The sequence below is a fragment of the Ascaphus truei genome, chromosome 5, assembly GCF_040206685.1.
Source record: "Ascaphus truei isolate aAscTru1 chromosome 5, aAscTru1.hap1, whole genome shotgun sequence".
Classification (NCBI taxonomy): Eukaryota; Metazoa; Chordata; class Amphibia; order Anura; family Ascaphidae; genus Ascaphus; species Ascaphus truei.
This window is the reverse complement of record NC_134487.1, coordinates 167,784,823-167,802,173: the sequence shown is the minus strand read 5'-3', so window position 1 is coordinate 167,802,173 and position 17,351 is coordinate 167,784,823. Positions and strand designations below refer to the sequence as shown.

General features: G+C 44.3%; 1 protein-coding gene across 7 annotated transcripts in view; it reads left to right on the top strand.

The window, feature by feature from the left end:
- RAPGEF6 (Rap guanine nucleotide exchange factor 6) overlaps window positions 1-17,351 on the top strand; it is a 309,945-nt gene that overhangs the window by 265,992 nt on the left and 26,602 nt on the right. For 5 of the 7 annotated variants that reach the window (XM_075601184.1, XM_075601188.1, XM_075601183.1 and 2 more), the window contains 3 exons: window positions 904-1,027; window positions 3,245-3,268; window positions 11,486-11,706. In XM_075601184.1, the coding sequence (XP_075457299.1) occupies window positions 904-1,027; window positions 3,245-3,268; window positions 11,486-11,706 (369 nt within the window). The remainder of the gene's footprint in view (window positions 1-903; window positions 1,028-3,244; window positions 3,269-11,485; window positions 11,707-17,351) is intronic. The other 2 variants (XM_075601185.1, XM_075601186.1) reach the window with 1 other exon arrangement.

The following is a 17,351-nucleotide window of genomic DNA, read 5'->3' as shown; positions in this document are numbered from 1 at the left end:
ACTATCAAATAAAATCTGACACGGACATCACGGTTGTTTCAGAATAAACAATCATGAAGGGTTCGCTGGTGTACACTTCCTACATTGTATCCTTGGATTCACTGATCTTCGATTTGCGGTGTACATTAATTATGAAGGATTTGCATATCTGTAATGCAGACCTTTCAGCAGTAGTTTATAGTCAGTGGAATGTGGGAAATGAATGTACACACATACCACGCTGTACACAACATACGGCATTATATTCCTTCTCCTTAGAGGAAATACGTGGCCCCTTTTCCTGCTAGCTTCGTTCTCTTAATTTTGTGTCACTTCACTGCCCTTTAACCCGCTATATTCATTGGAAGTGTCTAATTCTAGCGCAATGTGTCCCATATTGGTGTTTGTAAGAGTCCGGAGCTTATTTAAGTAATGCGCTGGAGATCATGTTCTTAAAATGTACTGCAAATTTCCAATATATATTGTGCTAGGGGTTTAGTAATCTAAACCATGCATCCATAATGTGTTCTGCTACAACATACTCTTCTCAGGACAGTGGGTAGCTAGAGCATCAATCCTGTACACACTCTGACAGTGAAGGGGTTAATTGCAGCTTTAAGCCTTTTACCAGTTAAAAGGGTACTTCCAAAGGGAACATTTTTCAATTTCCCTTGCCCAGAGCTGTCTTTTTCAAATTGGGTTGTCATAATGTGTTAGGAATGAAATGTGCTTAGTGGTACTTCCATAAAGTGTCGGCATACATATCCTGTCAGAGCTGCAACTTGATACTGACTAATAACCAATAAAGATCTCCAGCATATGGGATGGTTGTGCAAAAGCAAGTCAGCGTCAGTACGAAGCATTCTCGTCATACTTTTTCTGTGTCTCAGAATGAATGATTGTTTTTTTTTGTGCTTCGTACAGGAAATGATTCCAAAGTAGAAGGGCTAATAAACTTTGAGAAACTGCGAATGATTGCGAAAGAGATCCGTCACGTTATCCGCATGACTTCTGCTAACATGGACCCGGCTGTTATGTTCAGGCAAAGGTATGTCATTCCAAACGGGCGGTATTATTAGTAACAAATACCCATTGATGGTATTTGTCTGTGGTTACCACTACTGTCCTTTCCACTCTGATCTTATACATTGCTGGACATCGAAGGTTGTGGAAAGTACATACCTTCTGTGAGCCAGCCACGTTTTCCCCAGCACTTAGATGTGAGGACTCTCACCTAGAAGATATCAAATAAACCCTTCTCTTCTCTACTCCAGTGTTCTTTCCAAAGAAACATTGACTCTGCTTATACAGTGGCCCAAGATAATAAAAAAATACCCTATCAGTGATTTTTGTTGATATCTTGTAATTGAACAAAATGCAGAAACCTATAAAACAGTGAGAAATATTCATTGCTCAGTTGTCAGCTGCATAATGAAACACCAACCCATGCTGCATCATAACACAAGTGTATGCTAGATAGGAACTGTTTTGTACAAGAACTGAATGGGGCCTTTTTATTTTGGGCCACCCTGTATTTACTTTAAGAAAACTGATGTATTGTACAGTGCATACATTTTGCTTCGGACTACAAAACCAGTGTTGTACTGGTCTTATCATCTAACTTTCTTTATACCAGATTTATTGCACTTTATATGGATTATAAAGCTTAAAATGAGTTTATTCTCAGGTCCAGAAATAATTCACCCAGACGTATTATTTCCGTTTCATGAGTGGAGTAGGTGTTTCCCGTAACAAAATGTAAAGTAACAGTTTAACATTATATCAAGCAGGGTGGTGATTTGATTATTGTCCTTTAAGATTTAAGCAAAAAGCTTATTAGTGCATGTTTTTCCCACCACGCTTAAATATTTTCCACGCTTCATTTGTTTTCCCTATGCCACTACATTGCTATTTTTGTTCGACGCTAACGGATATATTCTGTATGATGTGAGTAGTCTTCACCGTGCTGGAGAAGATTTTCGACCTATTCATTTGAATAGAGCTGCACAGTTTTCTAGCTTTGTGTCTTTACCACACATTGAATAGACATCAATTCTTGCAAAGAAATGTAGTTGCAATATTGCTCACTCTTACAGTTCTATATTCAGCCTTCATGCAGTGGGAAGCAAGGTCACACCAAGGCTTTATTTAAAGAAAGTACGGTATGAAGACACTTTTGGTTTTATTTGGCATATTTATACAAAGCTCATTTATCTCATAAAACCTCAAGTTTCCTGAGATACAATAAACTCAGTAACAATTTGTTGGCAAGTCGGTGGCTTTTTGACAGGTTTCCTGATCCCTGGATCCTAAGCACTCACCCATGGTGTCAGGTGGTTTGTTGTAGCGACTGGCATCATTACAAAATGACCAGCAAAACACAATTATCTGGTCTCACAAATTATAAAAAAAATATTCGTTTCTAGGTTTTAGTATGTGCAACTATAAACCGTTTGCTAAAGGTTGTTTTACATAAAAATGTGAAATCATTCCGCTCTTTCCAGAAGTAATACCTTAAAGTTGACTTGTTATGAAAATCAACTTAAAACATCAGTTTTGTTGTATGGGTGTCGTGTACACACACACGTACACACACACTATCCTTAACTTGTATGGAAACAACAGCATGCTGTGTATGGTTTCCTCTGTGCTAATATTGAGATTAAAGAATATATTAGTATTGAGTATATCTGCTTCTCAGATGCTGAATAGATCACTCAAAATATGCAGAGGAAATTATTCTCAGTATGAAGTGCACATGGAGCTAGTATAGTATTTGAAAGGTCCCTTTCTGCTTCTACCTTTGTTTTCCAAGCTTGTGTTTTCCTTCAGCTGACACTCAAGGTTTGGTTATATCTTTTTCCATGCCCACATTACCACAAACCTGCTCTTACATTTTCTGTGCTAAATGTTCCACCAACACAATGCATTGGCAGCCCCTGTGATTTAATTCCACATTGTATGTGCATACGTTAGAAACAAGTTCTGTTGAACTGCACAGCAATTCTACTCCCAGATTGAAAGTTATTCATACTGCCATGCCCACTTTCCATTTATATATATATATATTATTTGTTTCACGTGTAGCACATGTTGAATTCAAACTGTGCTTTACTGTTTGTGATCAACAGTCGTGTGCCATGTATCCATACTCACGCTTATCTTTTCTGCTTCACACCTTTCCTGTCTGATTCATAACTGTGCTCTTTTTCCTGTGCTTTCCTGTTCAAATACATGCTTCAATGTGTGTGGCTCTTGCTTGCAGGAAGAAGAGGTGGAGGAGTTTAGGGTAAGTATTAAAATAAATGTGACAGTCATAGGTTGTGTAACTCTTAACATTGTGCATCCTGCATGCATCTGAAACACAGCATGCATGCTATTAACACCCCTACTCACTGTATAACCGGTACCTTTAAAATGCTAGTTCTGGGTCACATGACTTTTTTGGTACTTACTGGAAAGTGTCCGCTACTAAAATATGAAGGGGTCAGAGTCCTTCCTCTCACTGATTGGTGATAAGTGACCTTCCAGAATTGCTGCTGTAAAGTCATGTGAAAATAGAATATAAAGCTGAGTGTAATGGAGCTGTTGCTGTGTATTGAAAGAAAACACACAGGGCTAGTTAATGTCAATAATTAACAGTATACTCCTCATCTGTATACATGCTGTAAGAAGGTCTTGCACTTCTTTTTTTAATCAGGAATTAGCTGTATTTTAGTCTGCAATAAAACCTTCAGTAAGGGTTAAGGTCATGTTGCTGAATGCTTTCTCAATACATACAGTATGAGCTAATGTGGTTTAGTCAGTCTTGATTGTTTTATATTTAGTACAGACATCTGTAAAACTCAAGAAAGGGCTCGTCCTCCATTTTCTATTTAATCCTTTTGAGTAATGATTTAGCGTGTGGATTGTTTATCCATTAAAATGAGGCATTAGATCCTAGTTGTAGTTCAAAGTTCTAATAGCTGTAATGCTGCTGGGAAAATGCAGATTTGTGATTAGTTGTGACCCTTTTACCAACAGGGGAGTTTTTCATAGTTAATTATAGTTTACAGAGCTTTCGAAACCAAGTGTGCTGTGAAATGGATAATCAAACATTTGTGAAGTAGAATAAGGAAGATTTACAAGAAAATATTACATTTATATTACAGGTCTAAAGTAAATTTACAGGAACTAATTTGGCTACACACACAATCCCTGCAAGCGCAAAACCCAAACCCACTGTGTGTGTGTGTGTGTGTGTGTGTGTGTGTGTGTGTGTGTGTGTGTGTGTAAATATATATATATATATATATATATATATATATAATTTGTATCAATAGGGGTGCTACTGGGTAGTGACCTAATGTATAGAAAGACAAAAAAAATATTCCCCAATGCTACATCCAATATGACAAATTATGAAGTTAAATACTATGTGTTATTATTCTCATAAGTAGGAGTCATTGGGCTGTTTCGATGATTTAGATTCCCTAAATGTACTGTATATATTGTTGAAAATCTTTATTCTATTCAATATGTATACATATACTTTTAGAATTTGTATTCATTACATTTGACTAGGCAGGGATTGAGCTTTAAAATTTGTCAGATGAAGGCTCCTGCTTTAGATTTTCCTGCTCTCAGTTCGCTGTTTGGATCATTGTTAACAGTGCAGACTAGGAGAACATCTCCACAAATTGTTTTTTTCAAAGCAGTGTTTGAAGAGAGCTACTGTAGGAGGCTGCAGAACCCTTTGACTTTTTACAATATTACTTTAGCCACTTCCTGCACTAAAAATAAATAATATATATATATATATATATATATATATATTTATTTGTGTGTGTGTGTGTGTGTATATATATATATATATATCTATATCTATATTTTTGAAACCATTGTATGTCCGTGTCTAGGGGCAATCTGGGGCAATCTGATTGGTCCGTCGGTCTGTCACTCAGCCTCCGGCCAATCAGATTGCTCCCTTGGCCCGCCCGCCCCCGCACACCTCTCATTGGTCACACTCACCAGCCACTGACACCGCTACCCACGGGCATCGCCGCACGCTCCTCGGTGCCACGCCTCACCTCTCCCCACTCCCCCTCACAGCAAACCCCAGCCTCCCCGGCGCCTCCAGCAACACTACCCACGAGCAGAGGCGCCGCCGCCTCACCTACAGGAGAGAACCCCCACATGCCTTCTGCAGCTCTCCGGGCTCAGCTCTCCGTGCAGCTCCCCCCCTCTCTCCTTCCACATGCCCTCTGTGCTCTCCGTGCAGCTCCCCCACCCCCTCTCTCCCTCCACATGCCCTCTGTGCTCTCCGTGCAGCTCACCCCCCCCTCTCTCCCTCCACATGCCCTCTGTGCTCTCCGTGCAGCTCACCCCCCCCCCGCTCTCTCCCTCCACATGCCCTCTGTGCTCTCCGTGCAGCTCCCCCCCTCTCTCCCTCCACATGCCCTCTGTGCTCTCCGTGCACTGTGCTCTCCGTGCAGCTCACCCCCCCCTCTCTCCCTCCACATGCCCTCTGTGCTCTCCGTACAGCTCCCCCCCTCTCTCCCTCCACATGCCCTCTGTGCTCTCCGTCCGGCTCCCGTCTGATCCCCGTCCCTCCCTAGCAGATGACTTGAGCTGGGGTGCGACTCCCCCGGGCTGCAGGAGGAAGCTGCTGCCGGCTGTATGCTGTAAGGTAAGCAGCTCCCCCCAACACACATTCCTTCCTCTCCGGCCTCATCCCTCCGTTCCTCCTCCAACACACACATACAAACACACACACACACACGTAGACACACACACACACACATGTAGACACACACACACACATGAAGACACACACACACATGTAGACACACACACACACACACACACATGTAGACACACACATGTAGACACACACGTAGACACACACACACGTAGACACACACACACATATGTAGACACACACACATGTAGACACACACACACATATAGACACACACACACATGTAGACACACACACATACACACACACACATGTAGACACACACACACACACACACATGTAGACACACACACACGTATACACACACGTATACACACACGTATACACACACACGTATACACACTCACACACACGTACACGTGTACACACTCACACACACACGTACACACACGTACACACACACACACATACACACACACACACACGTACAAACACGTACACACACACTTACAAACACACACACGTATACACACGCACACACACGTATACACACGCTCACACACGTATACACACGCTCACACACATGTATACACACACATGTATACACACACATGTATACACACACACACACACACATGTACACACACACACACGTATACACACACACACGCACTCACGTGTTTACACACACGTGTATACACACCCGTGTATGCACACACACATTATATACATATATCACACATGCGCGCGCGCGCACACACACACACACACACACACACACACACACACACACACACAGTATCCCCAGCACCACCACATCAGCACACCGGTATCCCCTGCCCCCCCAACACACCGGCATTCCGGCCCCCGCCATTCCCAGTACCCACACATCAGCACCTTCGCACCTCCCCCTTCGCACCTCCCCCTTTGCACCTCCCCCATCGCCACCCCCACATCAGCACCCCCACATCCGCATCCCCACATCAACACCAAACCCTCCCAAATCAGCACCCTGATACAATCACCATCAGTACAGCCACAGCAGCAGTACCACCGCACACCGCCATGGGCCGCGTGGACCACTCCCCACCCAACCACCCAAATGCCACCCCCACACCACAAACATCCCGGGCAACGCCGGGGCTCTCAGCTAGTATATATATATTTATTTGTGTGTGTGTGTATATATATTTGTGTGTGTGTGTATATTTATTTATTTATTTATGTGTGTGTGTGTATATATTTATTTGTGTGTGTGTGTATATTTATTTGTGTGTGTGTGTATATATATATATATATATATATATATATATATATACTCATGAGTTTTAATAATCGGGATCCAACATTTTCGTAGAGCGATGCTAAGACATTATAGCTCATCAGTCTTAATGAGTGACAATCCTTCTAAACCATGACTAATCTGTTTTTTAATGATTAATCTGCCTTTGTTTTTAGGGTGTGTATTATCATATTAATGAGTCAAGCAATATATTGTTATTTATAAAGTTTAGGGGTCCATGTTAAAATGGATGAGAAGTAAAGAGTGACTCACAGTGAGTGTTCATTTAATGTCATTACCCACAATCCCTATCTGCAGTGGAAGCAGTGTTTGCTAAGCGATAATGGGGAAAGACTAGGTGGCAGACATGTCTGAGAAACACAAATGCACCACAAGTGGTATTTTTATTTGCTGTACAGTGGGGTTTTTTTGACACTTTATTTTTTTTTGTTTTTTTTTTAAACCCATCACAACTTTTTTTAATGTCTGGCATCAATATAAAAGCTTTTGAAGTAAAACAATTTTTCAAAATGTCTTTGTTTAAATGTAGTGTAGAATGAGTGCCCTCTTGTGGCAGAATGAGACACCTGCTTTTGTAATGAGCTTGTTCCTTTTTTCCTTGCTTTTGATGCTAAATAAATTCACTGAACACAAGGACCTCATGACCACATGGCAATTGACACCTGTTGACTCTTAAACAGTTAAATGTATATATTTTTCATTGGTAGACATGCCAGCTTTTTCTCCATATATATTTCATTGGTAGACATGCCAGCTTTTTTACGCCATATATATTTCATTGGTAGACATGCCAGCTTTTTTGAGTATCATTCCAATAGTGGTGTGTATGCGGTAGTCTGTGTGTCTTAAAAAAAAAAAAAATATATATATATATATACTAGCTGATAAACCCGGCGTTGACCGGCATTGAATTTTCCCGCTCCCCACTCTCTCTCTCCCCCCATTGCCATCTCTCTCTCTCCATTGCCCTCTGTCTCTCTCCATTGCCCTCTGTCTCTCTCCATTGCCCTCTGTCTCTCTCCATTGCCCTCTGTCTCTCTCCATTGCCCTCTCTCCTCCCCCCCTTCCCCTTTCTCCCCCGTTAACAGCAATCGGGGCCCCCTTGCTCATGAATGTGGCCCCCCGTGTTATCAGCTGGGTTCCCCCCCCCCCCGTTCACAGCTCTGGGCCTCCCCCCCCCCCCCCTCACGTGTCCAATTCCCCGCCCTTCAGAGCTCAGTGGGTGGGTGAGTGACTGGGTGGGTGAGTGACTGGGTGGGTGAGTGACTGGGTGGGTGAGTGACTGGGTGGGTAGGTGAGTGACTGGGTGGGTAGGTGAGTGACTGGGTGGGTGGGTGGGTGACTGGGTGGGTGGGTGAGTGACTGAGTGGGTGAGTGACTGGGTGGGTGGGTGAGTGACCTTGAGTGACTGGGTGGGTGGGTGAGTGACTGGGTGGGTGGGTGAGTGACTGGGTGGGTGGGTGAGTGACTGTGTGGGTGGGTGAGTGACTGGGTGGGTGGGTGAGTGACTGGGTGGGTGGGTGAGTGACTGGGTGGGTGGGTGAGTGACTGGGTGGGTGGGTGAGTGACTGGGCGGTGGGTGAGTGACTGGGTGGGTGGGTGAGTGACTGGGTGAGTGAGTGAGTGACTGGGTGGGTGAGTGAGTGAGTAACTGGGTGGGTGAGTGAGTGAGTAACTGGGTGGGTGGGTTAGTGAGTGACTGGGTGGGTGAGTGAGTGGGTGGGTGAGTGGGTGTGTTATCTCTCCCCCCCCTGCATCTCTTCTTCCCCCCCCTGCATGTCTCCCCCCTCCCCTGAATGTCTCACCCCTCACCCCCCCCACTGTTTTTACTCCTACCCCCTTCCCTGGTTTATATGTTTGTGTCCCTAAGTCCATGTTATATGCTTCCTGCTATTACAATGAATCCCTCTATTATAACTTGCTAGCTCCACAATATACAACACAATATAATGAATATTACGGGCGGCCATTTTGTAATCGCAATTAACAGTGCATAGGGCCGCACGCCATTTTTTTGATGGTGATTTTGTTTTTTGAAGGCAGCAAGTTAAGGGCAAGTTAAGGGAGAGTGCAGGGCTACAGGGAGTGTCGGGAGCCGGTTGGGAGCGAGGGGGAGGAGCCTGAAGTTGGCGGCTGGGGCAGGAGGGCCGCGCCGCGCTTCCCCTCCGTCCGGGAGCCGGTTGGGAGCGGGGGGGGAGGAGCCTGAAGTTGGCGGCTGGGGCAGGAGGGCCGCGCCACGCTTCCCCTCTGTCCGGGAGCCGGTGCAGGGCGCGCACGTGAGGGTGAGTGTAATGGGGGGGCAGGGAGCCGGCGGGGAGATGAGCTGGGTGAAGAGGACAGAGAGAGAGTGTGAGTCAGTCAGTCAGTCGAGGCCGAGGGGAAGAGAGTGGCAGTTGGGTGACGTTATAGAGCCACCAATCTGATTGGCCACAGGCTGAGGACCAATCAGATTCACCACATCTAGCACCATACAAATTTCGAATTTATATATTAAGATATATATATATATAACATAACCTTGTTTTAAAAGCTCTTGGCAATATTTGTCATGTCAGCAACCTGCAATTGTTTCTTGTAGCATATGTGTTTAATGTAAGAAGCCTCGTTAAGTTGGATGCACAGTGTACAATATTTTGAAGACGGCATCTGATCTGGCAGTGAAGGCAGCTAAAGACTAGCATAAATATATACATCTCAATAATATATGTACATGCATCAAATAATTTTTTTGTGCTGCTGCTCCCTACAGCTGCTCTCCATTTTGCTTGCAGTCACATGTAGGAGAACCTAATTTTGGATTGTGGCAATTCATTTTTTATGCATACGTGCGTTTTTGCCCTCCTCTTAATGCCTTTATCTTCAAGCAGGGGAAACAAATGCCATGTTATCCTTATACAGTGATGTTACTGCTGTAATCTCACACCATCATTTTGTTTTCTTATATCAATATAAAAAGACTCAGTTGGTACCTGTTTAAACACCGGGGAGCAGTACCCAGCAGCTAAGGATTGAACGCAATGTGCACACACAGCTTTGCTCAACAGCAAAAATGTGTCTACAGTCCAACTAGTAACACTCTGACAGCCATGGATCTGCCACCTTGATCATTAGAAAAATAATATAAGACAGTAGAATATAATTACTTTCAAAATAACGTTGAACTTTATTTTAAACCTTAAATCCCCAGTCTGGGGTAGTGATATATTGCTGCGAGTGTTTCCTAATATGTGGACTTATGCCAAGTGGAAATATAGATTGTATCCCTAATGAATTAACCAGTGCTTAATGATGCGAGCCTTACAACATATAAAACCATTGTTACTTAACTAATCGGGAATGGGGGGGAATGCCATCCACCATTTAACGTATTTGCATCAGCATGTTGTAACCTTAACAGCCGACCTACTGGTATTAACTTGCACGCCCTCCCTAAAAGGGGAACTTACAAGCAAACGTATATGATGGTAATGTAAGTAGTAGCTTGAGTTCAACACTGATGGTGAAAGTGCGGTTTATGTTAACACACGTTAACTAAACTATATATAGTACTGCATGTTGCTCCACTCTCTTGCAGGAGGTAAGATGCACTTTCTCATTGTACGACAAGGTCTCTAGGTATAAAACACCTTAGGCTTTTACACAGATGTTGTAGTCTTCTTTGTTCCCCCAGATAACTAGGCACACACAGGCGCATGCCTCAGAATATCATAGAGTTTCCATTGCATTCGGTGGTAATATTGCTGAAATATACTGCGATATATTCCAGCATACTGTACCACAAAAGCGAGAACAGTGAAGCGTGCTTCATCTGTATCACGTTCTGTATCACGTTGTGTATCACGTTCAGTACCCTGTAGGTGCCTATCAGAAGTTTACATTTAATGTGAGTGTCCCGGTCATCTCTGGCAAGAGAATGTTTCATGAATCTACTGTTCTTTCTATGAGAAAGTACTTGACCATATTTATAATAGATAATAACTATCTGTGCATTATTTTAATGTCTACATCATGTCCCCACTGTGCCTATCTGTTTCTGAAGAGATTGCCTCCAGACATGAACATTTTACGCCAGGCTTGAGGCCTTATTTACTTATATGGTGCTATCAAAATCCCCAACTCTGCCCTTGGGACGTTTTTAAGCGTAGGCATCTGACTCACAAAGCTTGTTTTTTATTTGTGGTGCCTAAGGAAGATTAGGGACAATATTTACCAAGCGTGCCTATTCAAAAGGCACATTAAAATAAATGGCTCTGGAAGGTATCTTATGGAAAAGGACTGCTTAGTAAATATGGCCCTAAGTGACTTGTCACCATCCTTCTCTCTCCCTCCTCATTGCTATCTTGTACATTTCTGTAAGTTCTTATTATATTTTCTCATTATTTCTAGTAACCTGGATAATTTTTACATCATATTCACACACACATATACAGATATAAGAAATTTCCTCTTTTTAACTTTATATCTAGTGAAGGATATTGCCATAGCCACTTCTGATGTGTTGTTTGGTTTTTTTTTTCTTTCAGGTCCTTGAGTCAGGGAAGCACAAATTCAAACATGCTGGATGTTCAAGGCGGCGCACACAAGAAACGGGCCAGACGGAGCTCCCTCCTCAATGCCAAGAAGCTATATGAAGATGCGCAGATGGCCCGGAAGGTGAAACAGTACCTCTCCAACCAGAACGTGGAAACCGATGAGGAGAAGTTCCAGATCATGTCGCTGCAGTGTGAACCTGCCTACAGCACTTGTGAGTACTGCATATCACTGACTTTGCAATGGCACAGGGAAAGCGATTTGAATGAGAGCTCTGTGTGAAGCTGCATGTACTTGGCGTGATTGAAAGCTCTCATGAACAGGACCCTCATAACCGCTTCGTACAGTATCTGTGTGTGCATGTTTGTTCTCACTTGTATGAAACTGTTCATGTAGGTATAAATGCAGTACCAGATTCCTGCATCTATACCAGGGGTGAGCAAACTTTTTATGCCGAGCCCCCCTTTTCATCCATGAAATTTCTCGGGGCCCCCTCTGCCTGATCAAAATCACATGACGTCAGCACACGTGAGCTGGTTCAGCCAATGAGGACGAACCAGCTTTGTGACGCGTCCGCCACGCGTCTACAATCTCCTGCAGCCAACTTCACAAATCGCTTGGGCTGCAGGCGTGCGCGCAGGCAGTATACTGGTATTGGATCATTGTTTATTTTATTGTTTGCTGGCATCTGGAAATATATTTTTTTGTGGTGCACAAAGGCAATCCATTTGAGGGGGCATTCATCCACCTCTTTGCTACATCCCTTCCCTCTCCCGCATCCTTTTTTTTCCCTCCCCTTTTTCCTTCTCCCATTTGCTTTCCCCAGTGTCATCCACTCCTACATACCAGTTTTATGTATTATTTATTTATTCCCGTTTTAAATGTTGCCCAGGGATCCCCATAACCAAACTCAAGGGGGGGTACTGATGAATCTCCCCTGCTGATCAATACTCCGAAGTGACCCCCCTGACCCAAAGAACCCTCAGCCCCCCAAAACTCATCCTCCCAAGCCCCTCAATTCTGCCATCTCTGCCTGACCTTCATACCTCCGTTTAGCCATTGGGTCTCCCCCTCCCCCCCAGTGTCTCTCTCTCTCGCCTTCCCCCCAGTGCCTCTCTCTCACCTTCCCCCCAGTGTCTCTCTCTCACCTTCCCCCCAGTGTCTCTCTCTCACCTTCCCCCCAGTGTGTGTCTCTCTCTCTCACCTTCCCCCCAGTGTGTGTCTCTCTCTCACCTTCCCCCCAGTCTCTCTCTCTCTCTCTCTCTCTCTCACCATCCCCCCAGTGTTTCTCTCTCTCTCTCACCTTCCCCCCAGTCTCTCTCTCTCTCTCACCTTCCCCCCAGTGTGTGTGTCTCTCTCACCTTCCCCCCAGTGTCTGTCTCTCTCTCGCTCTCGCTCTCGCTCTCTCTCACCTTCCCCCCAGTGTCTCTCTCTCTCACCTTCCCCCATGTGTGTCTCTCTCTCTCTCACCTTCCCCCCAGTGTCTCTCTCTCTCACCTTCTCCCCAGTGTGTCTCTCTCTCTCACCTTCCCCCCAGTGTCTCTCCCTCTCTCCCCTTCCCCCCAACGTCTCTCTCCCCCTCCCCCCAATATGTCTCCCACCTCTCCATGTCTCTCCTTCCCCCCTCCCCTCAATATGTCTCCCACCTCTCCATGTCTCTCTCTCCCCCTCCCCCCAATATGTGACACACACACACACACACACACACACACACACACACACACACACACACACACACACACACACACACACACACACACACACACACACACACACACACACACACACACACACACACACTTTTACTAATAAGCCTGGTCCAGTCCCCCATGTGCGGCTGATAACTGGGACAGGAGGAGGAGAAGGCTGTCTGTGTGCAGGGAAAGCCCCGCCCCCGCTGCAGGCAGAGATCACACAGAAGCAGCCTCAGCACAAAGCGTGTGAGCTGCTTGGCCGCCCGTGCACAGCTCTGCCCGCCCCCAGGCTTCCCCGCCTGCAGCCTGCGCCCCCCCTAAATAATCTGGCGCCCCCCAGTTTGCGCACCGCTGATCTATACCACTAGAAGCATACAACAATTAAAACGTCATAGTGGACCAGCACTCAAAAAATAAATAAAAGAAAATGATAATTACGTTTTCTTTTTGATCTCACCAAATTTCTTCTTTAATGTATCAAAAGAAAGCCGCAATATAGAAAAAAAATCTCAGCGCACACAAGGGAAGGAAAAGTTAGCAGACACACACAGTTATATGTGCAAACGTGTGTGCCTGTTAACATTTCCTTCCTTTGTGTGTTCTGAGATTTTTTCTGTATTGCTGCATTCTTTTGATACATTAAATACGAAATTTGTTTTAATTTTTTGAGTGCTGATCCGGTATGTTAGCGCTTCACAAATAAACGATAATAATTACTTTAAAGGAGCAATCGAAGATGGCACATTTAAAAAAAATAATGCTTTTAGATATATAAAATTGAAACGGGGTTTCCAGAGCTGAACCCCTATTAATTTCAACTCCAGAGATCCCCTACTTCCGGAGATACCTCCGAACTTGGAGCCGGTAGCTGCTCTGGCTCAGCAAGCAGGGCTTTAAAGTTTGAAGCACACTCGTCACATGGGCCAATAGGAAGCCACACTGATGAAGAGTGTCATAATGTGAACCCTGGCAACCGGGGAGACCGGCTACCGGCACCTAATTCACAGGTAAGTATCTCCAGAAGTAGGGGGTTCAGCCCTGGAGACACCCTGCGCTATATATATATATATATATAGATAGATAGATATAGATATATCTACAATTGTGTGAAAAAGAAAGTACACCCTCTCGGCTGAACAACAACACATGACACTCCCCATCATCTGTTTCTCCTGCACGCCCATCATCTGTTCTTCCCGCATGCCCCATCATCTGTGCCCCCCTGCACGCCCGATCTGTTCCCTTCACACGCCCGATCATCTGTACCCCCCCTCACGCCCCATGTATATACCCCCCTCACACAGCTCCTATACACCCCTAGTATACTACTGCACCCTTCAAATAATAACCTGCAGTCCAGCAATGTAATAGCCCACATAATTTGGCAGCCACTCCTTACCTTTAATTTGAGAGTCTGCCTGCTGAGGGGGCCCTGCAAACCATACACGCACACCAGCCCGCCGAGTTCATTGACAGCTGTTCGCGGCGGACATTTCCCCCCCCCCCGCGATCCAAGTTATAACGCAGTCTCATTATGTGGCTTCTAGCACCGCGTTATAAAGGGGTTCCGCTGTGTGTGTGTGTGTGTGTGTGTGTGTATATATATATATATATATGTACAGTGTTCGACAAACCTATACATTTGCTCGCCCAGGGCGAGTGGATTTAAAATCGTGGCGAGCTCCTATTGGCCCAAGCAGCACACGTTTGGTACTAGGTGGCGAGTAGATTTTTTTGTGTGGCGAGTAGATTTTTTGGTGATTTGTCGACCACTGTATATGTATATATATTCGCAAAAAAGTCCACCGTCTTGGATTGCCTCTTGAAGCAAAGCTCTGGAATTTAAAAAAGAGTGAGTCTCAAATGGAGCCCCCAAAAATAGCCATAATGTAGTGCTGTCTAGCTCCCATCCAGCAGTGTCAATTCAACCAACAAAGAATGAAGATTGCAATTTAACACTGGTAAAAGGCCAGGTTGAGTTTTCTTTGGTTTGAATCGACAGGAGACCAATTTCATTTACAATGTAAGTGCGCCACCTAGTGAAAAATGCTGTTCATGACACCGTAAAGTTATGGTTGCCGAAACGTTTAGTATTTTCTTTTTCTCTTCCACAAATTATGAATGAGTTTCTCATTTCATTTATCTATGACTTCTGGAAATCAAGTATACTTTTATGTTTTCTAGTCATGTTAATACTTAGAACTTCACTTCTTCTAATAGTGGTTTGCAATCCTTTAAGACTGTACAGTTGTAGTTGGTAAAAAGTGACGACCGCTAATGATTAGAGAAGTGTGAAAGCTTTCGCCCAAGTCTGTGAACCACTCGTAGATGGCACTATATACATATACATACGCACGCACACATTGATGTGAAGCTGATTATTTTTCTGAATTTCACTTACCTGTGTTTGCCATACTTTAATGCTGATAAGTCCTTTCCTCTGTGGCTTTGTTTTTCATTGCAGTCAGTGCATGATGGGTAACACTGTAATACTGTATTTGCCCCATTATAAGGTGATTTTTTTTCAATAAAGTTGAGGTGAAAATCCATACTCCTTATAATCAGGCCCGCACATTGCGGAGACATACCAAGACAACAGCAGTATGCGCATGCGCTCCATTCGGTCCTGTGCATGCTACAAACACAGCAGCCGTCTACACCTGTGCTCAGGTGATCAAGGAGATCGCAGTTTTGGCTGTTTGATACTTGTGAGAGAAAAAAATGAGTGACCACACTGAAAGACGGGGAACATGAAAGGGCCAAATCAACAGAAGACTGCGAAGAACTTATGATGCCAATTTTAAAATGACGGTGGTCCATGTGGCAGAAGTCACAAACAGTGCAGCAGCTGAGGAATTTGACATAATTGAATAATGTGAGGCGATGGAGGATAAAATGGATGAACTCCTAAATGTACATTCTACAAGAAAAGCCCTTTAGAGGGCCTAGAAAGGGCCGTTATGAAGAACTTGATGTACATGTTCAGTACATTAATGAGACATGCGATAAAGGATTTCCCATAACAAGAGAAGTTATCCTGTTCAAAGGACGTAAAATTGCAAAAGATTTAAAGATACCAGAAACGCAATGTAACGCAAGCTTGGGATGGTGTAGGAAGATGATGCTACGAAAAGGGTTAACTTTGAGGCAACATACAACTTTGGCACAGAGGCTGCCTGAGGATTTCAGTGAAAAACTGATTTGATTTCAACACCATGTTAAAGCCATAAGGAAAATGCAAGTATATCCTTTAAGTTTCATGGGCAATGCAGATCAAACACCAGTTTTTTTTAAAATATATATATATATATACAGTGCTTGACAAATCACCCAAAAATCTACTCGCCGAACCAAAAAATCTACTCGCCACCTAGTCCCGCCCCCAACCCGCCCCTAGTCCCGCCCCCAATCCCGCCCCGCTTAAAAAATACATAAATAAAATAAATTCCTAGTAAGAACATTCGTTTTTGACATAAGTTTATTTATTGTATTACATTATACTACAATTAGTCCTGGTTACGTGTTTGTGTGTTTGTGTGTGTAAATGTCGGATTTAGAAAAAAAAGCCAGATGTGAATGACTAGTTTCCTGAACCCCTTAACCAGTGTCTGGATGCCCCCACTTCCCAATATTTAAAGCAGCAATCTCGTCTGGGCTCTTACCTGATCCGCAGTCCCTCAATGTCCATGTACCCTCATTCCGCAATGTTATACATTGGAGGGTAGGTGTTCCCTACCTGTCTTCTGGGTTGGGGGGGTTCCGATGTCTTCCATGTGAAGCTTGAGTCAGATCTGGAAGAAAGCAGTATAGGTTATTTCGGTGAAGTATAGGGCAGTTAAGATATATAGAGTAAATAAGAGATCCAGATCCAGAGTGTGAGACAGAGAGGGTGTGGGTGAGAGACAGAGAGAGTGGGTGAGAGAGTGTCGGTGAGAGACAGAGAGAGGTTGAGAGACAGAGAGAGGGTGAGAGAGAGAGGGTGAGGGAGAGAGAGCGAGACAGAGAAAGGGTGAGAGAGAGAGACAGAGAGTGTGAGAGAGAGAGGGGGTGAGAGATACATAGAGAGGGTGAGAGAGAGACAGAGAGAGGGGAGAGACAGAGAGAGGGGAGAGACAGAGAGAGGGGAGAGACAGAGAGAGGGGAGAGACAGAGAGAGGGGAGGAAC